The sequence below is a fragment of the Siniperca chuatsi genome, linkage group LG1 (assembly GCF_020085105.1).
Source record: "Siniperca chuatsi isolate FFG_IHB_CAS linkage group LG1, ASM2008510v1, whole genome shotgun sequence".
Taxonomy (NCBI): domain Eukaryota; kingdom Metazoa; phylum Chordata; class Actinopteri; order Centrarchiformes; family Sinipercidae; genus Siniperca; species Siniperca chuatsi.
Genome location: NC_058042.1, coordinates 28,275,939 through 28,297,923, shown reverse-complemented (window position 1 = coordinate 28,297,923; position 21,985 = coordinate 28,275,939). Strand labels below are relative to the sequence as shown.

Sequence of the window (21,985 nt, the reverse complement as noted above, 5' to 3'; positions counted from 1 at the left end):
TCATGCGCTTACCCATCCCACTTTGGTCACTGTTTCCCCTCCTCCCTATTCCTTTATCCCCCGTATTGGAACATCAGCCACTATCTCCTGCACAATTCATTCAGCTAAAGTGTGTTTATTGGCATTTATACATATACAGCTTCTCTCTTTGTCACACATACATACTGATGTGACACATTCTACCAGTCCACAGCTGGGTTTTCAGCTGCTTATTTTTATGCCAATATGTAATGCCAAAAAAATGATACAATGAATAATGATGGAAACATTGATCTGGTAAATAACGATATTGCAATATGTCTTGTGGCTTCCCAGATACTTTCACAATATGGGCAGGAGGCATTAACATCTGGTATCAGTGGACCAGTGTCTTTTTGGCCTAAAACATTGTTGACAGTTGTTACAGACATTAAAATGCTATTTGTAAAATATTTGACAGAAAGAAATGTGTTTAGCTGACATTTAAGATCAATACTGATCATTGCAAAAACTTGCATTATAATGTGGATGTGATTAAAAGGCCTTGATTCACTTCAGTCAAGCTGATGGAAACCTAGCCTAATTATATTTTATTTTATAATTATATTTTTGGCAACATTTTAAACATTTACTCCCATTTGTCTGCATATAGAAATATAGCCAGAAACTTCTGTGAATGTGAATGAAGTGTGGTCTCACACAAACACTTTTAATAACCCTGCCAATTACATGATTCCACTTATTTTCTTTGCTGTTTATCATATTTTAAGGATTTGACTGGCTTTTAAAGAAATAGTTCATTATTTTTGGGTAATTGGGACACGGTTAGCTTAGCTTAGCATAAAGACTGGTAACAGCACCCCTAAAGCTCACACATGCGCACACAGGGAGAATTATGTGCTGTAACTAACTGTTCTTGGCAAAAACACTAGGGCGCAGTCTTATCATCACATGAGATTGCCAGGTTTGGTACCATTATGCCTGTACAGAAACCTATAGCAAAACTGCACCTGGCAACGTGCACTATAGCTAGAGATGCTGCATGGAAGTGCTGGGCAGATGGATAAACTGTTGTTTGTCAAAAATAGCTACAGTATTAAACTCCCTCTAAGATAAGCGTATTTCCGAAAATGTTGAACTATTTTTTTAAGTGACATTCTTTAAAGAATTTAATTCTTCATAAGTTACAATATACAGCTTGTGAAAATCAATATATCTCAGACAATAGGGATATTCTAAATGCTTAAAATACAAAATATAACACAGGCTTGAAGAAAATCAATATATCTCAGACAATAGGGATATTCTAAAAGCTTAAAATACAAAATATAACACAGGATCATGAGGCTTAATGTGTTTTTTGACAAGCCAACTACTTTCTTAAAATTATTCTTTTGGCATTTTACGCCTTCACCAGATAACGCCAGCAGAGACATGTCATGAAACAAGGAAGAGAGAGATGCAACAAAGGTCCCTAGCCAGACCCGAACCAGGGATGCCGCGGTCCACGGAAACTTGTTTCATCCTTGAAATATCACATCTTTAAGGAAAAGTCTGACACATCGGGAAATAGTTATTCACTTTCTTGCCAAGAGTTAAGAGTTGAGAGTCTCTGGTTTCCTGGCAAACTCTTGGTGACGACAAGACTCCAGGAAGTCACTGCACCTGGTCAAGAAATAGTTATAGCATGTAACTCCCTGTCAAACCAATAATTGTTATGTTTGTATACAGATTAAACAAAGGAGATGTAACATGTTAATAAGTGATCTTTAGAGATTCTGGCAGGTGGATTTTTTAGCTTTGGAGTGAGCCAGGCTAGCTGAGTGAGCCAGTCTTTATGCTAAGCTAAGCTAATCACCTTCTGACTCCAGGTTCATACTTAGTGTACAGACATGAGAGTGAAATCAAACTTGAGCTATTCCTTTAATAGCTCAAGATAGTAAGAGAGAAAGAGAGACTGTGAAGGAGGAAAATGTTCAGCCAGCTCCTTCAACTTATGTTGAATATCCAGAAGTTATCACAAACACTAAAACCTCAGCACTCATTAGCTGTGAGAACAAAGGCAGCAGGGTGCCAGTGGATAGAAAAGAGGGGTGGGCATTTACAATAGCAGTTAGCAAACACTCATAAAAAATGTTCATCTGATAAAATTACTAAAATTGACTATAATTAAAGGCAATGAGAAAAATAAAAGCTGAGTGTATCTGTTCAGATGTTCATTGGTTGTATCAAAATATTCCTGTGATCCTGCAATGATGAAATTAGAGCAAGAGACAAAAGGTTAAAGGGTGTTTTTAAAGAGGGGGTCAGGATGGGAGAGTGGCAGGAGAAATGATGGAAAGATGAGGCGAGTGGGGAGAGGTGAGCCATAACAGAGGGGAGGAGGAGTGCAGGTCAGCTTGTATTCTGGTGGAAGTGGTTCAGACCTCCTGTGCTCCCAGTCAAAGCTTCCTCTGTTAGGCCGGAGCTATGATGTTTCCCCTGAGGCCTGGGTCCTGGAAGTGGGCTGGTAGAGCAAATATACAGAGAGGAGGTGCTTACGCTCGCCACACTAACACCTTCACATATGTATACTTGCACGAGTTTCAAAAGAATACACACACACACAAACACAATTATACGCTAACACTAAAAGAGCTGTACATGCGGCTATCCGCAACACCTTCACACCTTTAGGAGGACACTGACGTAGAGGCTGGTTTTGTTTAATTTGTAGAGAAGAAACCTCCAAGATCATGAGAGGATTTTTGGAGTTTAGGACACTTTGAATATAAAGATTTTTAATCTTCAAACAAGTAGTCACAAGTTGGAGTTCTCTTGATTTCTTGGTTGTGTTGTGAGACAAATTGGTGGAAAAGTACCAATTAGTTGAGCCTTCTTATGAAGTAGTATAAATGGGCTTCCACTGGGGATTTAAAACACACACAAAGGGCTTATGGACAGAACAAAAAGAAATCCCAGCAACAGCAGAAAAGTAGCAACACATTGAAAACACAAAAACACAAAAAAGCTCAACTTCAGAAATGAACGATACTGACTCCCAAAAGAACATATATAAGAAATGGACATGGCAGCCCTCCAGAAATGTGTCAGTCTCATCATACTAATGTGTTTCAGCGTAATCCATCATCACACCATCATACACAACATGACCAGCCAAGTTTTTGAACTGCTTGCGACTGTGAGGGTTGCTGAGCAAATAAATTAATTACAGCATGGTTGATGAATACAACATGCTGTAATTGTAACACGTATAAGCCACATCAGTAAGGAGCATCCATCAAAATGACAAGACGTACACACACACACACACATACGTTTATACACACACATGGCTGGTCTCCTGTCCTGGCGTGTCAAGAGGCCATTGACCTCCACTGAGTTCCACTTCCTGTGTTCCTCCCACCAGAGTCCCAAGAGGGAAACTCTAAGCTGACAACAACCTTCATCCCTGTCTTTTAACCATCCTCCTCCTGCTAATGTCCTCCTCCCTCATTTCTTACTTGTGGCATTTACTCCCCCATCATCTTAACATCCCCCTAGGATCATCCCACATCTTTGCAATCTAACGCAGAAGATGTGATTTATTTCAAAGGACATCAGAAGAGAGTGATACTGAAGCCTCTAAGCCTGAAGCCCTCATGTGTAGAAACTCTACCTACAAACTAGGAGAACAACCCTCTGTAATGTGAATGGGACTCATAATGCATAGTGACAGCATCATCTATGGAAAGAATCATCCATACTGTGCCCTGCTCTCAGGACCCCTGCACTGAGCTGGAAACTTGGGGAGGTAGTGAGGTTTTCTTTGGGTGCTATAATGAATATCCTGTCTCTGTAGCACATTTCTGCCTGTGAATGCACAAATAAATCACATTAATGCTGGATGGGAAACCATAACAGTGAGCATCGCCCCCCTGGAAGGAGACCCCTTGCTAAAGTACATTATCTTCAGTGTAAAGTTATCCAGGCCCAGGCCTGCCTCTGGATCCTGTCTCAGTGTTTCTTCCAGTGCCGCCGTGCTGATTTTGGCAGCAGCTGGCGCAGCAGACTGGGGTCGTACATGCGCCTGCCTGCACCCTTCACTGGGCAGGTAGCTGCTGGGTCAGCCACCACCAGCACAAGGGACCGGTGGGAGAAACTTGGTACCCAAAGACCAGAGAGGAGGATGGGTAGGGGTGGAGTTTAGGATGCTTTGGATGGGATCAGGTCAGTGTGGCATGAAGACTCAATATGGAGTGGTTATGACATGCTGGAGCTTGACTGTAGACATCCTCAAGACACACTACTGGGCCATGTTAGAGGCCTGACACGGGTGACTTAATTTTTTACCTTGCTCACTTTTTCCCTCCAAAAATCAGCAAGAATCATTTTACTACTTGCTACAGATCCTGTCCCTCTGCAGGATCTCTATCAGAGCCAATCAAGACATTTTGTTAATGGCTTGGTATGAGCTATGTAATGTCCAGTCCATTTCCAGTTCTTGGTTTAATGTAATTTATCGTGCGCTGGGTACACAAGCTGTCAAAAACAGCAGCCAGCAGTCACAGTTACTGAAATCCACACTGACAGTGTGTCAGCAAAAGCCAAGAGAGACTGAGACTGTCCAATTCCTCTCGAACCCTTTCTATCATCCATGTATTTTCTTAATGCAGAGCTAATCATCTGCGAAACATATGCAAATTGCTACAAATTACAACATACATTTTAATCCTGGCTTACAAAGCCAGAAGAGTTAATACTGCAGGTCAGCCTATACAAACAATATCCTACTTCATCTCTACTATTTAGCACAAGGTTTTCAATTCATTACAATAATTGAACAATTCACTACTAATTTCGGACACTTCAGTGCTGTGATTGTTTAGTTTAGTTGATTTCTTGTTTATGTCACCAGTCAGGCTTTTTGTTTTATTGCACAATATACGCTGTTGAGAAAACACTTTAAATGGATCAGTATAGGGTCTATAATCTAGCAATATTATCTACAAATGTATGTGGAGCGTTGTGAAACTATATTTCAATCTGTACGTGTGTACTCGGGTACACAAATCTCTAAATGTGCATACGACTGAAGTGTACTAAAAACTGAATGTAAAAGGCCTTCTATTAATGAGGTAAAAGTCTTAGGCTTCAAGAGATGGAAAAACAGAACATTCTTCAGTTACGCCTTGGTACGCCTCTCATGGCTGTATTTTTAAATATTCACTCACTAAGTACACTTACAAAATTTTAAATACACAGAGATTCATGTACACGTTCACAAATCTGAGTACATATGTACAGGCTGAGACACAGTTTCACAACTTTCAACACAACTCTCTTGTAAATAATATTGCTACAATAAACAACATAAGGAGGACATAAGATGTGCTGTGGATATGAAACCAACACTTCTCTTCATTGATCAGTCTGTTCTCTGCTGGTGAAGCGGTGGATAATCCAGGGAACTCAAATACCACTAAAACCAGCTGCTGTATCGTTTCCCTCGCTGTGGTTTCTGTGGTTGCCATAGTCACATGGCGAGCCTGTGTGATTAAAGTTGAAACCGCTGCAACCGCTGGCTGCTGAAAAGCACCTTTATGGTATAGGAGTTGATCCTGAGATGTGTATGAAGTGTTTTGGTTGCATTTTGGATGTGTCATTAACTGTTGCAAAGAGAACTGCGTGAAGAGTTTTGAAAAAGAGAACTTAGTATGGAGAAATGCCTGTAAGCAATTGTAAAAAAAAAACTAGCAGACAGAAAGCCCTGTTGTGGCTGTTAAAGGCTTTGAGCAATCCTCCTGGCCTCAGCAAGTCTTATATTCCTCTGAATGAAATAAAGATGGAAAAGTCAGACACCTCATCAGGTTTCATGGACAGAGGGCAACATGAGGTCAACGACTAGTGAACCAATGGAGTTCACTGTGAAACAAGAGGCCGATAGAATGGTTTGAATATAAATTGACATGTTTCAAATCACAGACTAGATGTAGGTGGAGTGAAGTAAAGTGCACAGAGAGGACATGAAAAAGGAGAGAGTAGGAGAGGGACCTTGCTAGCGTCATGGATTGCTCTCACTAATAAACCCTGACTGACATTAAAAGGCTGTACCCAATTACTGGATGGTATCCCAGCCCTCACACAGACACACACACACACACACGTATGTGCAGATGTATTCTCACAGATATGAACACACACACACAGTTAGATTGTTCTAACTTCTAACTGTTCTGATATTTTTTTTTTAATCACTGCTGATAGTCATATTCAATCATTGTCCATGCCAAAATAATACTACTACAACTTCTATTTCTATTATATATACTGATAAAAGAAACACTCTTGTATTCCCACCAGACAAATTTCTACACACACGTACACATAAGTCAGATTCCATTGAAATGGTCTGTGTTTTAGAGGCCGTGTCATGTTGACCGGGCCTGTTGCCTTCCTGACCAACATACTTTTACATTCCAAAACAAAAACACACGAGTCACCTCTGCCTCCTCCCTCATCTGCTTGTCCATACGCCCCAGCCTCCCTGTCCTGTCCATCACAAACACCCAGGGAAGAACTGCTGAGGCTGATGCATTTCTGACTGACAGACGGCCTGTCAGTCACCCTAGGAAAAAAACATATAGCTTGGGCCTCACTGATCACTGTACAAAAGCACAACTTTATAACTTTATTCACTGATTTTGGTGAAACTGGATCATATTTTATGAATGAATTCTGTTTTTTGTGTAGTCCTGAATTGTTGGTGTCAGAGAAATTACCTGTTATAAAATCGGGATCATCATCTTGAATAAAGAGGTTGACAGTCTCTGATTTAATAGAAATTGTGACTGTCACATCAGAACCAGATTGACTTGAATCTTTATGTCAATCTTTTAGTGGCATGTATTTTAGTATCATGCTAAGGAATAAACTTGTGGCGTTCCTCCCCAGGACAGACTTACATCTGCAATGTATTAACCCAACTTAGATCACTGACTAACTGATTGATGGATTGACTGATTGACTGACTGAATGAGTGACAATGTTCATCTCAGCGTTCACTGTCCTTTCTCCACCTCAGTTCCAGGCCCGGCCTTATCCATCCGTCTCAACACTCCCAGCTACAGGCTGCAGATTAAAGCTGCTCTCATCTGGATCTCATCAGTTTAGGCCGGCCTTGCCGTTTTATAGGTTATTTTTCATTCAGGAGAAGGAGGGGGGATCTTGGAGTGATTTAGGGTTACACTGCATGGAGGCTGGAGGAGAATAAAAGCAACTTGTTGTCTTGAGGGGGAAGTGAATGAGGCAGCATGTTAAATCCCCTCCGGTAACAGCATGCAATTTTTAGGACAGGAGTTGTGCATTCTTCCCCTTTTTCTTCAAATGCGTGTGATATTTGTTGCGTGGCTGTGCTGCTCCAGTTTCTGAGCCATTTCCTCTCTGTTTTTCCAACTGTAATGTCTGTAACATGTGGTGGATTGTTGTGGGATGGCTGGACAAGTGTCATTGCCAAACGCCATAAATCCATTTTGAGAGAAATAGTTGCCCAGTTTTCATTGCACAATGCCGTATTTCAAAAATACTGCATCCACTGAACTGTTACGAGCTTACGTTACAAACGCAGATACTGTAAAGGAGTTAAAAACTTGAGGTTAAGTAATAGTTTTTAGTTGTTTATTTAGTCAGGATTCAAGTCCTGGCCAGGGAACAAAACAGGAAATAAGCCATATCAGAATAAGTAGTGCCTAAACTGCAGCTACTGTTCCAAATATATTTAAGTTTATCAGTGGACTTTTTTTTTTACTGTGGAGTGAAAACAAGAGAACAGACCAGAGGCCCTCAGACAGCTGGAGTGACAATCTCCTGAAATGTTTGCAATAATGCTTAGAAGTGTTTGCAGCAACTATTCAATATAAAACTGGCTGCAATGCAGAAACGGCAAAAGAATGACCACAAAAAATGATTTGATTGAACTCCAACTGTTGTGCAAGATCCTGTGTGTCAGAAGTGCTTCAGATGAGCGTCAATTGACACAGATTTACAAAGATGACTGTGGACTGATAGTTACACTATTATTAGAAGTTTGACATTGTTTATAATAATAATAATAGAGTTGTAGGCCTCTCTTAGTTACCATGTTGTGATGTAGGCTACTAATAAGTAAAATGTTAACTGGGCTTAGCTATCAGTGCGACCGCTGTCCCTGCCTTTCGCTGCTTCGCTATGTCTGGTCTGTATGTTGATACTTTGAGCTGCCTCTGAATGATCTGTTGTCAGCCGACTGTGAGACATGGGATGTCATTGATTTCCAAACTTTAATCCACAGCCACACCTGTGCATTTGTCAGTGCAACAGTTTGCTGGATGTGTACATTTTATGCCATTTCATAAATGCGCCTCTCAACCTTGCTAGTGGACAGAGGCAAGTCTTTAGTCCCGGATATGATGATGTCTTTATTCGGCAGTCCATCAAACTAAACCTCTGCACTGACAAAAGCCTCCTTTATGTATTCTCCATCTTTATGCTAAGCTAAGATAACTGGTTGCTAGCTGTAGCTTCATATTTACCATACAGACATGAGAGTAGTATTAATCTTTTCATCTAACTCTTTGCAAGAAAGCAAATCAGTGTATTCCCAAATGTCAGACTATTCCTTTAATGATGACAGGCTGAAGGGCTGGCCCTGCTGATGTGAAAATGGTGGTAGAAATACAAACATCGGATTATTTTTTCTTTTTTTCAGGAGGAAATGCTGTGACGGATTCAGGTTTGTAATGGGCCAGTGCATACCTGAAAGTAGGTAAACCATACACTCCACCCTCTAAGTTTAGCTGATTCACATGCTCCAAATCTGATATAGTTTCTCCATTACAGCTATTTACTGTATAGATTAAAACAGGCTGCACAAAACACTGCCTGGAGACCACATTTGTCTATTTGGACCTCCAAAGAAGTCCAAATAATGCACTTATTATGGTCGACTTTTGTCAGTTTGGGAGTAATTATGTTTAAGGAGTCATTTCAGATAACTAGCCCATTGCAGTGGGCACTGGAACAAACAACATAACAGCCAAAAAAAGAAACAGCCCACAGTTTTGGCACAGACAACTGCCACATTTTGTTGTGGACATTCATAGAAAAAAATCTGATAATTGTGAAAATTTGACTTACGTAATCATGATCAGGAACACTGGTGAACAGTATTGACAAACAGGCTAAGTGTCTATGGCGTCAGTACTTGGAATATAGTGTATATGTTCCTCCATAGAATAACAGTGAGTTACATCGGCCACTAGAGAACACTGTTCCTCCATGGACATAACAGCCTTTTAAGAATGGATCCAAGAAAGAGTCAGCTGATGCAACTGTGCCTGAAAAATCATATTGTATATATATATATATATATATATATAAATAATGGGCACTAGTACTAATAGTACTAATACTTACTAGTTTGCAAGATCATTCAGTTTTTTTTAATCAGCCATTAATTAAACTGTAAATTCATTCTGGCAGCCACTGTAAACAAACAAAGTTCAGTTATTGTAATAGGCCTTTTTCACAGCAGACATTTGGGCTATATATTACCATATAGTGCAATATATTTACCCACTGTCATTTTATATGAGAGTGTGAAACTTACACACTATATGTTACCCTCAAAAATTCCCACAGTGGAACGAAAAAAGTAGTCTCCATGGGTGTAGATTATGCTAAAAATCCCACAATGCAATAGGTTGTATTTTATAGATGCAAAAATGACAGTAGTGCGATCCTACATCTGTCAGTGATGACGCAAAATACTGATGATTCATAAGTGTCCAAACTCTCAATTTACTGCTCACTATAGAGTAAACTACTGGGGTGCAGTGAATGAGTGAACAAGGGAGTGATTTCGGACACAGCTTTTGACCTGTCATAGCAGGAAAAGCACTGGTGTTACTAAAAACATTAACGATGGCTCTGTTCTAGTCAAGTGTCCCAGTAAGCCATGACAGCGAGCCAGGACCCTGACCCATTAATTTTCTTATTTACACCTGTGCTTTCCTTACTGTTACATGTCAAAATGTCTTCTGTGAGAAAGGGCCTATAGGGAAGCTGTGCTGGTCAGTTCCCAGTTGTGGATGTGGAACGTTTTGTGTAAGGAGGTGGTAATAAAGACTAATAGTGCTCCTGGGTGATTACAGTAATGTTGATTTTCGGACAGTGATCCTGAATAACTTTAACATGCTCTGGCCGCGTGCTCTCTGCGTCCTCTCTCTCTGTAGACATGGATGTGTGTGCAGCGTCGCCCTGCGAGCAGCAGTGCACTGATAACTTTGGACGAGTTGTCTGCACATGTTACCCCGGCTATCGCTTCGACCGAGAAAGACACCGCAACCACAAATCTCCTTACTGTTTGGGTCAGTACACTCCCTTCTCATCTCCAGGTTAAATACTTTGACTATCATGTCTATCACTGTCATGGGACATTTCTCACCCATTTCATCACACACCTGTATTTTATTCCTTACATTGACCCACATGCATATTAAAAGAGATTCCTCAAAAAAATTACATCCTTTTGGCTTCTTTAAACAGCACTAACATGTTGGAAGTGGTTTTTCTTGACTGGAAAAACAGCGCCCTCCTCCTGTTTTGTGTAGCAAAGCAGTTTCCCTCTTTGCCATAAAGCAATTCAGCAGATTTCTTCTATTTCTTCTATCTGCACCCCAGTGGCACATAATGTAAAATGCATGTAGACGCAATTATATTATAATGAAGTCACAACAGAGTTATTATACATAGCTCTTAATCTCAAAGGGCTTAACATCTGTCACATAATGAAAAAAAGATGAAAACAATCTTAAGACACGTGCTGAGTTCATGTTAGGAATAACTTTAGTTCCAAAACTCCAAACTTTGATTTTTATTTTGTTTGTGATCATGTACACTTTCTTTCCTCTTTTTCTCCCCCTCACACACACACACACACACACACGCAGACATTGATGAGTGTGAGCACCCGGACAGCAACATGTGTGACCATGAGTGTGTGAACACAGTGGGCAGCTTCCTGTGTCGCTGTCGCAGCGGCTACATACTCGCAGCCGACCAACACTCCTGCATCCCTGTACACAACTGTGAGTTTATATGTTTTGTTGGAGTCAGAATCTGTATCCATCAGTTTGTGGGTTCATTGCTCCATCAGGGCCTGTACAACATAAGATGCATGAAATAAGTTATGAGCTTAAAGAATAGATTCTTTTAGGCTTCTTATGTAGTTAATATCATAATCAGTAATACATAAAAATCTATGTGGTCACTAGGAATCTGATGTATATATGTTTATTTGTCCATGTTAACAAAGGGTAATGATGCTGCAGATGGCTGGTTTAATGTTTGTACAGTAATTGTTTTACTATTTCACACTCTGGAAATGAAGTAAATTATGATTGCGATTGAGTGTGATTTGACATGTGTTGCTCATATAGAACAGCAATGTCAGTGTTAGGGGTTTGATTCCCAGTGCGGCCATCCATGCTGAAAATGAAATGTTTTAAAAGTATGTTTTGTCTTGCAGTGAGTTCTTCGGGGAAGTCAGACACCTTGATGAGTGCTGGTACCTGTTCGTTCACCTGTCAGGATTTTATGAACATGAAAAACAGTCTGCTGCAGCTAAAACTGAGGCTGGGCAACACACAGCCACCCAACCAGGTAACATGTCTACTTTAGAGAGGCTAAGTCCTCTTAAAATTGAACCAAATAGTATTTACCAGTAGTTGATTATTTTTACCGAGATGCCAGATAGAAGGGTTTCCACCTTTTCGTACCCATAGTGTTTGATTGTACTTGGAATTCTTTTTATATATTTATATTTTATATGATTGATAACACTCACTGATTACTACAGCCACTGTGTCAACTTGTTGTAGCATGTAGCAGACTGGAAAATAGATGTTCAGCTTTGGTTTAACTCATCTAAAAAACTGAGGGTGGCACAAAGCAAAATGTGGGGAACTACGGACTCTACCTTGCTTTCCTCCATTCATCCTACTTCCTCTGTGTGCTGTTTGTAGGTACCTGGCCTGGCCAACAGCAGTGACAAGCCGTCTCTGGGGAGGGCAGGAAAAAGTCCTGATAGCCCTTGTCTTCCTGGTCTACCTGGTCCTCCAGGAGCTCCTGGAGTCCCAGGTAATGGAGATGTAACTTTAAGATTAGAAAAGTTAAGTTTACGTTTAATGAAGTTTAATGAAGCATCTGCGACAACAAGTTTAAAGTTGGTAGAATAACAAAAAGGAAAAGGATAAAGAGGAAGAAAAAGAAAATGCTCTACACTTAATAATTTAAGCACTGCAAGAAAAATATATATAAGATTAAAGCAGAAAAGTGTGGGGGTTCATGTCACCTTTAAGCTTAATTTTGAACACTGATTATTTTATTTTATGATAGTGCAGTTTGTAACTCTGAGGCTAATGACTACCCAATTTTAAATAGTTCTCTTTATCGCTGTATCCATCTGTCCTCACCAGGACACCCAGGAGAACCGGGAGAGAGGGGGGGCCCAGGAGAGAGGGGCCCACATGGCCCTCGGGGTCCACGGGGAGACATGGGACCCATGGGTCCAGAGCCTGACCTGAAGCACATCAAAAGAGGCCGCAGGGGGCCAGTGGTAAAAAAAACAAAAAAAACACCAACTATTCCATAATGTAGGGGTTATCATATGTTTTGTACTCAGAAGTGTAAGTGTAGTTCCCACTAGAGCCTCTACTTCAGGACATCAAAGTAACATCTCAAAACCTGGAGCAAGTCATATGAATATATGGGTTTGGTGCCACTGTCAAGTTACAGTGCTCATGAGATGGCAAAGTCAGCCATCACCCACCACCTTCCCATAAAGAAGGGAGGAACTAAGGTGGAGAGGCAGTAGCCAGTGTTCATTTAAAACAGTATGGTGGAATTTTATGTGGTGCAAGTTTTGCTAATCTGATTTAAACTGACAAATCTAGTCACATGTCACAAGAACCATTTTCTGGTTTTAAACAGACTTGTCATAGCAGAAAGGTCTCTCTTAAGAAGGACACTGTTGCTTCGATTGAAAGGAAACCAGCTTCTCTGCAGTTTAGTTCAGTAACAAATTAATGTATTTATGAGATCAAAAGGTGTGTCCATTGGTCTGTGTCACGAATGCCTCTCTCATAATTATTAGCTTGACAAACCTTCTCACAGCTGTGTCTTCTCACTCATACAGGGACCCACAGGGGCACCAGGAAGAGATGGACTAAAGGTAATTTTATATATCTTTATTTTCCTCATGTGTTTTGAATTGTTGTCTTTGTGCGTCTGTGTACAGTATGCATGTGGGAAGTTGTACTGTTGCCATCTAGTGTTGACAATGCCTTTAGACACCTGTAACTGAGTGAATGGAGTCCACTAAAGCCGCGACGTTGGCTGCTCTGACTGGGTCACACACAGTGGCAAAATAAAGTGGCCATCGAGTTATAAAAAGTAACAAGTAGTTCTGAAAAGCTGCATTGCCATGTATCTGGTTTCTTTCTTTATTCCTTATAGATATACATTGACAATGATTATACACTACAAATTGGTGCAATACTAATCGCTAGTTTTAACCTGTTTGACAGTCAATTGAAAGGTTTTCAGGACACTGAAACAAAATGTTCTTAATTTATCTGAATCAATTTGGCACTGTCGTTTGTACAGCTCTTATGATGAAATTGGGTGAATTTGTGCTGTTTCTCTTCTACAGGGTGACAGAGGAGCTGCAGGTCCCAGAGGTCCACCTGTAAGTTAACTTATACTCAAAATATATAGTACATTCTCATTTAAAGCTACTTTATGGATCTACTCATAAACATGGTCTGAAAATGCTGGCCATATTTTTCTATATGCTAATTCCTTAGTTTATTTTATATTTTCTAGGATTAGAGTTAGTCTTTGACCTGCCTGCATCTTTATTTTGTCATCATTCTATAGTAATGAATGATAAACAAATGTAAGTGACAAAATGTACACCTGCACCCCATTAGTGAAACTAATCAGGGCAGAGGAAACAATCAAAACTGGTGGGAAAAGCAAACAAAGACAGGAAGTAAAACTAACAGACACATGAGGGGAAAAGAGCATTTCAAAATAAAACTGGAAATACTATACATATACTTTGTATTTACACACTGAAGCTTGAACTTGGACTGTGTATTTGTATACAGATTGCATTTAAATAATCTATTTATAGTCACCTTAACAAGAATGTGTTGAAACCAAAAACAGCTCTGTATCTGCATGATGTATCTGTAATGTAAATATGTTTTATTGCATTTATTGCATTTTAATATAACATTTATTCATTATTGCCATAGTGGCCAAGTTTTCTTTCCTGGATCAAGAGCTTTCATCAAATTTTTATTTCATGTTTGAAGTGGATGTAGTAGCTAGTGTAAAGAATATGTATTTTGTAATAATTTTGTATCATTTTGTATCAGTGTAATAGACTGATACAAACTGTGAAAAAGGTTGGTAACACTTTACTTGCATAGTCCGCCTATAGATAAGTTATAGAGTATTTGTAACAACTGTTTCGCTGTTGTCTGTAGATGTTTGACAGATTATCAATAAAGTGCATGTGACAATTCATGAACATACCCTAACCGAGATGTTTTTGTGCCTAAACCTAACCAAACCTTTATTTTTGAAACAGTTGAATTGTTGAATCTCAACTAATAAGCTTTTGAAATGTTACAAATACTCTATGAACTATATGTAGGCGGACTAAGTAAAGTGTAACCAAAAGGTCTATTGGGCCTCAAACCTCCCAAAAGGAAACCCATTTTACTGATTGTCAAACCCAGTTAAAAATGACATGCAGGGCATCTTAATCAATTCTTCAATTTGTCCTCTGTCCCCAGGGACCACCCGGCTCCTTCGACTTCCTTTTGCTAATGATGGCTGACATCCGCAATGACATAATTGAACTGCAGGAGAAGGTGTTTGGGGAGCGCCGAGGCATCACTCTGGACAGTCCTCCTCATTCCAGTGGGGAAGTGGAATTTGTAGACTGGGGCTCTGGACAAGGAGATCTCATGCTCAATACCTGACGTTTGACATGCCACCCAGACTAACAGTCACTCAAACACAGAAAAACTTGACTCTTTGTTTCTTTCTTGATCAAGGATGCTGGTGGTCAAAGCGCCAACGTGTAAATAATTCCTAACCTCACAGCAGGGATGAACTGGGCAAGGAGCCTTGATTACACTCTCAACGCTGCCACACACAGTAAAACAGAAAGATACACAAATTATATAAACATAAATTGGACCACAGACTCTCTTAACCACTGCAAGCACTGTCTGGCTGCATTTCATATGCTGTGGTGTGAGTGAGGGATGTGTGTGCAGGACATAGAGTGAAAAAGACGCAGTGTGTGCCTTTATGTCTGTGCCTCTGAGCTGAACCACTTGAATTTTTATCGTCTACATCTCTTCCTGTTCCTTAGTCTGTCCATGGAAGCTCTGCTGCCATTGACAGTTTGCCTGCAGGGTGTTAGTACAAAGACCCAGGACCCGCACTGTGAGCCTCCCTGGCATGTCTGCAGTATCCAGCCCTCAAGTCTGAGCGCTGCAGCCAATCTCTACTCTGAGGCATGTTCAAAAACAAATTCATGAGATTCATGAGTATTACAATCCCAATCCTGTACTGTTGGACAAAAACAGTAATGCCTGATGTATTTTTGAAATTGTACAAGTAAACAACTCAAGTTCAAGAATAGGGGGAAAAAACCCTGTTGCTGCAATATGTTCATCTAAATATAATCTAAGAGAGATGTTAAAAATGTAACACATTCAATATTTTGACTGTACATTTTAAATAAGTAGAATCTGCTGGTATCTGCTGCTTAGAAATAACATGCAGTATTAAATATTACACTAAAAGGTTGTAGACAATCAAACATTTGAATTAAAAGAATCAAATGGATTTATGCATTGGGAAAGGTCCAGGGAGGCAGAGAATCATTTTTTAAAATCCCTTTTATAACCCATATATTATCAGGCAAGTTGATGTGAACATATTAATTAGAGAAATGGCTTGAAGGGAACAGTTTCATGGGGACGGGGGTTGCACATATTCTCGTACTTTCACTTGGGAGTTAACCAGAAATAAGAGACAGCTGCTTGAAAGTTTATTTTTACTGTGAAGCAGCTGCCAATAAGGGCTAACTCAATAAAGGTTTGTCTTAATCTAGATTGTCTAAATCTACATTTGAACCTTTTAATTTTTATTTTGCAAGTTTGTAAAGAAGTAATAAACATTACATATTCTGACGAAGCATGGCAAAATGAGTGCATCAAAAAATATAGTATTGTCTTGTGCCATGCAGTTCAGTTTTCATTTATGAGCAAAAACAATAAAATGAAGAAGATGGAGCAATAAATTAACCAATTAAAGGAATAGTTTGACATTTTGGGAAATATGATTTGCTTTCTTGCTGAGAGTTAGATGAGAAGATACCACTCTCATGTCTGTCCATTAAATATGAAGCTACCAACAACCACCGGTTAGCCAAGCTTCACATAAAGACTGGAAACAGCTAAAGTTTGTTTTTTGCAAAAACAAACGAGATATATCCAACAGATATGGTGTGTTAATTAGCGGAGTTGGTAGGTGAATTTTGTTGACTTTGGACAGAGCCAGGCTAGCTGTTTCCAGTCTTTATGCTAATGTTAAGCTAAGCGAACCAGCTGCTGGCAGTAGCTTTATATTTATCGTACACATACGATAGTGGTATTGATCTTCTCATCTAGCTCTAGAGCGAAAGTTTACTAATTGACATATTGTATCTTGTTTGTTGAATCCGCTCAAAAAACCTTCAGAGGAGCTTTAGAGGCGCCGGTAGGCAGATTTTGTTCCTTTCAACAGAGCCAGGCTAGCTGTTTCCCCTGTTTCTAGTCATTATGCTATGCTAAGCTAACTGTCTCCTAGATCCAGCTTATGTAACAGACATAGGCCTATAAAAGAGCAGTATCAGTCTTCTCTGCAAGAAAAGTGACTATGCACATTTCCCAAAATGTTGCTCTATACCTCTAACTTCCCACTATAGATCAAGTTGAATCTTGATCTATAGTGACTTTGCAGTCATGTTAACACTTCTACAGTTCATTCAGCTAAACTGGAGATATCATATAGCCGTCAGAAATGTCTCATATCTCCTACTCGCAATTACAACTAAGGGGCTGATGTGATGTTTTTTTCCCACTTGGCTGCGCATGTTTATGATTTATACAATATGATGTGAATGCTGCATTAACATGATCAACGATACCCTAAATGATCTGTTGGAAATGCAGTGCAGTTCACCACTATAAAACATTCATTAATTGATTTGCAATAGTTCAAAGAGCTGCATGTAAGTGTTGCAGTTTGGGGATTATGTAACCTTCAGCCAGGATCAGCAGCTCCTATATGTTTATATGTCCATGGAAGCACAGTTGAGACCATGCTCTCTGTAAGGGAACTGATGGTTTCTTGTTGTACACTACAGCTAACATGTGCAATGTATACAGTGGACAGCTCAATTAAATCAGTTGGGGCTTTAATGTCTTGATCAAAGGAATTTTAATGTTGGCCAAAGAGGGAGAGATGAGACCTGCATTTATCTGTGGCATCCATGAACCATGAATGCCATAAGCAGGCAACAGCTCCCCAGAGACTGAAGGTCATCAATTCAAATCCCAAAATGAGCAGGGATTTACAACCCAATTTGCACCAGTAGCACTGCTGGCGCTCAGTAAACCTTGGACAAATAAAGGTTTAAAAAAAGCAATTTTTTCTGACCACCCTGTATTCCTGCTACTAAATAACATTTTAATCTGCACTTCTGCTACCTGAAGTGAAGCGTCTCCACCAGCAGAGGGTGCTAAATCACAGATAATCCCCTGAAAGTTCCTCACCACTGTATCGCTCTGAATATCAACCAGGTGAGACAACCAAAGCTGCAGTGAATTTTCACAGCACTACATCCTCATATAATTACCAACCATAAATATACATAGTTTTGCCAAACATGCAAGTTATAGAAAACAACACATGCCCCCACTCATTATCCTCAGCACGCACTGTTGAACTGTAGCGTGGCTGGGTTTATGAAAGGTGTGTCAGAGGTTAGAGGTCAAATGCCTGGGTATAAACAGCTGGAGGGATAATTAAAGACCACAGGCTGTCAGAGGGGCCTGTCTGGTCTCGTACCCACCACCAAGACATGGTTGAAAGATAACACACTGCGTGTTTGATCTGCTGTGGTGGAGTTCACACTGTCTGGCCTTTTGCTGCATTTAATGCTTTGCTTTGTTCTTGATGAACAGATCTCAGTAAATTCTGCTGTGCTTCGGTGTTTGTGTGAGTATATTGATTGTGTGTGTATTTATATCTAATTTATGTATTTATTTCTGTATTTATCCTTACACCTGTATCAATGTGTGTGTGTGTGTGTGTGTGTGTGTGTGTGTGTGTTACTTGACAGGCATCTCACCTAACAGCTCCGCCCCCTGCCGTGCGGTCACTGCTCATAGTACAGTCGTTGCCGGAGCAACCAGGATCAGGAAAAACAACATGAAACAAATTAAGAACCATGTCAGTGAGAGAAAGGCAAGCGAGTGATAGAGATTATCTCATTTCCTTCACCACTTGTCATGCAATTGGAGGCTTTCCTCTCAGCCTGAAGGGGACAGCAGAGACGAGGTCAACAGAGTGCATGTCGAAGCAAAAAGTTCACATACCACCGGTGACAATAGATCTGTCAGCTCCATCATAATGACATCAGCAATAGGAGCAAAAACTGTCCTATTTTCAGTACACATTGAATTATTTTATATTTTAATATCTTGCATTTACAACTCATATCATAATTCATAAAAGTGAACATAATAGTAAAATCTCTTTTTTATTGACATCACTGATGGCAGCCCTTTAACATCACAGGTCTTCTAAAAATATACAGTATGCTGTATCTCTTTTTAAAACTCTTCATACAATCATATCTCTGACTATCTATGACATAACAGATTTTACAAGTGTTTTCATCCAGGATGTTGGGATGCTAGACTCCGTTGATGTTGTACTGTGAGGAGAGTTGTGTAAGTATTTGTTGGCATCTTTAGATGAGAATAAAGATACAACAGATCATATTTGGCCAGATGTTTCCTAGTATGAGAGGAATTTCCGTACTGGCACACTATAGCCATTCATAAATACACCTCATGCACGACAGAGCTGTCACTTCAAACAGCCTGGGCCTCTGCATGTGTGTGTGTTTACGTGTGTGAAGGAGCTTATGAGAGTGGCCTGTTTGCATGTCTGTTAGTGTATAAGGGAAGTGTGTTTATACATTCTCATTTAAAGCTACTTTATGGATCTACTCATAAACATGGTCTGAAAATGCTGGCCATATTTTTCTATATGCTAATTCCTTAGTTTATTTTATATTTTCTAGGATTAGAGTTAGTCTTTGACCTGCCTGCATCTTTATTTTGTCATCATTCTATAGTAATGAATGATAAACAAATGTAAGTGACAAAATGTACACCTGCACCCCATTAGTGAAACTAATCAGGGCAGAGGAAACAATCAAAACTGGTGGGAAAAGCAAACAAAGACAGGAAGTAAAACTAACAGACACATGAGGGGAAAAGAGCATTTCAAAATAAAACTGGAAATACTATACATATACTTTGTATTTACACACTGAAGCTTGAACTTGGACTGTGTATTTGTATACAGATTGCATTTAAATAATCTATTTATAGTCACCTTAACAAGAATGTGTTGAAACCAAAAACAGCTCTGTATCTGCATGATGTATCTGTAATGTAAATATGTTTTATTGCATTTATTGCATTTTAATATAACATTTATTCATTATTGCCATAGTGGCCAAGTTTTCTTTCCTGGATCAAGAGCTTTCATCAAATTTTTATTTCATGTTTGAAGTGGATGTAGTAGCTAGTGTAAAGAATATGTATTTTGTAATAATTTTGTATCATTTTGTATCAGTGTAATAGACTGATACAAACTGTGAAAAAGGTTGGTAACACTTTACTTGCATAGTCCGCCTATAGATAAGTTATAGAGTATTTGTAACAACTGTTTCGCTGTTGTCTGTAGATGTTTGACAGATTATCAATAAAGTGCATGTGACAATTCATGAACATACCCTAACCGAGATGTTTTTTGTGCCTAAACCTAACCAAACCTTTATTTTTGAAACAGTTGAATTGTTGAATCTCAACTAATAAGCTTTTGAAATGTTACAAATACTCTATGAACTATATGTAGGCGGACTAAGTAAAGTGTAACCAAAAGGTCTATTGGGCCTCAAACCTCCCAAAAGGAAACCCATTTTACTGATTGTCAAACCCAGTTAAAAATGACATGCAGGGCATCTTAATCAATTCTTCAATTTGTCCTCTGTCCCCAGGGACCACCCGGCTCCTTCGACTTCCTTTTGCTAATGATGGCTGACATCCGCAATGACATAATTGAACTGCAGGAGAAGGTGTTTGGGGAGCGCCGAGGCATCACTCTGGACAGTCCTCCTCATTCCAGTGGGGAAGTGGAATTTGTAGACTGGGGCTCTGGACAAGGAGATCTCATGCTCAATACCTGACGTTTGACATGCCACCCAGACTAACAGTCACTCAAACACAGAAAAACTTGACTCTTTGTTTCTTTCTTGATCAAGGATGCTGGTGGTCAAAGCGCCAACGTGTAAATAATTCCTAACCTCACAGCAGGGATGAACTGGGCAAGGAGCCTTGATTACACTCTCAACGCTGCCACACACAGTAAAACAGAAAGATACACAAATTATATAAACATAAATTGGACCACAGACTCTCTTAACCACTGCAAGCACTGTCTGGCTGCATTTCATATGCTGTGGTGTGAGTGAGGATGTGTGTGCAGGACATAGAGTGAAAAAGACGCAGTGTGTGCCTTTATGTCTGTGCCTCTGAGCTGAACCACTTGAATTTTTATCGTCTACATCTCTTCCTGTTCCTTAGTCTGTCCATGGAAGCTCTGCTGCCATTGACAGTTTGCCTGCAGGGTGTTAGTACAAAGACCCAGGACCCGCACTGTGAGCCTCCCTGGCATGTCTGCAGTATCCAGCCCTCAAGTCTGAGCGCTGCAGCCAATCTCTACTCTGAGGCATGTTCAAAAACAAATTCATGAGATTCATGAGTATTACAATCCCAATCCTGTACTGTTGGACAAAAACAGTAATGCCTGATGTATTTTTGAAATTGTACAAGTAAACAACTCAAGTTCAAGAATAGGGGGAAAAAACCCTGTTGCTGCAATATGTTCATCTAAATATAATCTAAGAGAGATGTTAAAAATGTAACACATTCAATATTTTGACTGTACATTTTAAATAAGTAGAATCTGCTGGTATCTGCTGCTTAGAAATAACATGCAGTATTAAATATTACACTAAAAGGTTGTAGACAATCAAACATTTGAATTAAAAGAATCAAATGGATTTATGCATTGGGAAAGGTCCAGGGAGGCAGAGAATCATTTTTTAAAATCCCTTTTATAACCCATATATTATCAGGCAAGTTGATGTGAACATATTAATTAGAGAAATGGCTTGAAGGGAACAGTTTCATGGGGACGGGGGTTGCACATATTCTCGTACTTTCACTTGGGAGTTAACCAGAAATAAGAGACAGCTGCTTGAAAGTTTATTTTTACTGTGAAGCAGCTGCCAATAAGGGCTAACTCAATAAAGGTTTGTCTTAATCTAGATTGTCTAAATCTACATTTGAACCTTTTTAATTTTTATTTTGCAAGTTTGTAAAGAAGTAATAAACATTACATATTCTGACGAAGCATGGCAAAATGAGTGCATCAAAAAAATATAGTATTGTCTTGTGCCATGCAGTTCAGTTTTCATTTATGAGCAAAAACAATAAAATGAAGAAGATGGAGCAATAAATTAACCAATTAAAGGAATAGTTTGACATTTTGGGAA

The 21,985-nt window shown here is 39.5% G+C and overlaps 1 protein-coding gene across 3 annotated transcripts in view; it reads left to right on the top strand.

Annotated features, from left to right (window-relative positions):
- The window catches only part of LOC122876776 (collagen and calcium-binding EGF domain-containing protein 1-like), a 39,639-nt gene extending 17,882 nt beyond the window's left edge, over window positions 1-21,757 (top strand). The window contains exons 3-13 of one of the 3 annotated variants that reach the window (XM_044197499.1): window positions 8,705-8,757; window positions 10,230-10,364; window positions 10,947-11,084; window positions 11,525-11,658; window positions 12,021-12,135; window positions 12,474-12,613; window positions 13,193-13,228; window positions 13,709-13,744; window positions 14,865-18,348; window positions 18,473-19,085; window positions 20,426-21,757. In XM_044197499.1, the coding sequence (XP_044053434.1) occupies window positions 8,705-8,757; window positions 10,230-10,364; window positions 10,947-11,084; window positions 11,525-11,658; window positions 12,021-12,135; window positions 12,474-12,613; window positions 13,193-13,228; window positions 13,709-13,744; window positions 14,865-15,053 (976 nt within the window). In that variant the 3' untranslated portion in view covers window positions 15,054-18,348; window positions 18,473-19,085; window positions 20,426-21,757. Of the gene's footprint in view, window positions 1-2,290; window positions 8,758-10,229; window positions 10,365-10,946; window positions 11,085-11,524; window positions 11,659-12,020; window positions 12,136-12,473; window positions 12,614-13,192; window positions 13,229-13,708; window positions 13,745-14,864; window positions 18,349-18,472; window positions 19,086-20,425 lie in introns of those variants that run through there. The other 2 variants (XM_044197510.1, XM_044197519.1) reach the window with 2 other exon arrangements.
- Window positions 21,758-21,985: the final 228 nt, after the last annotated feature.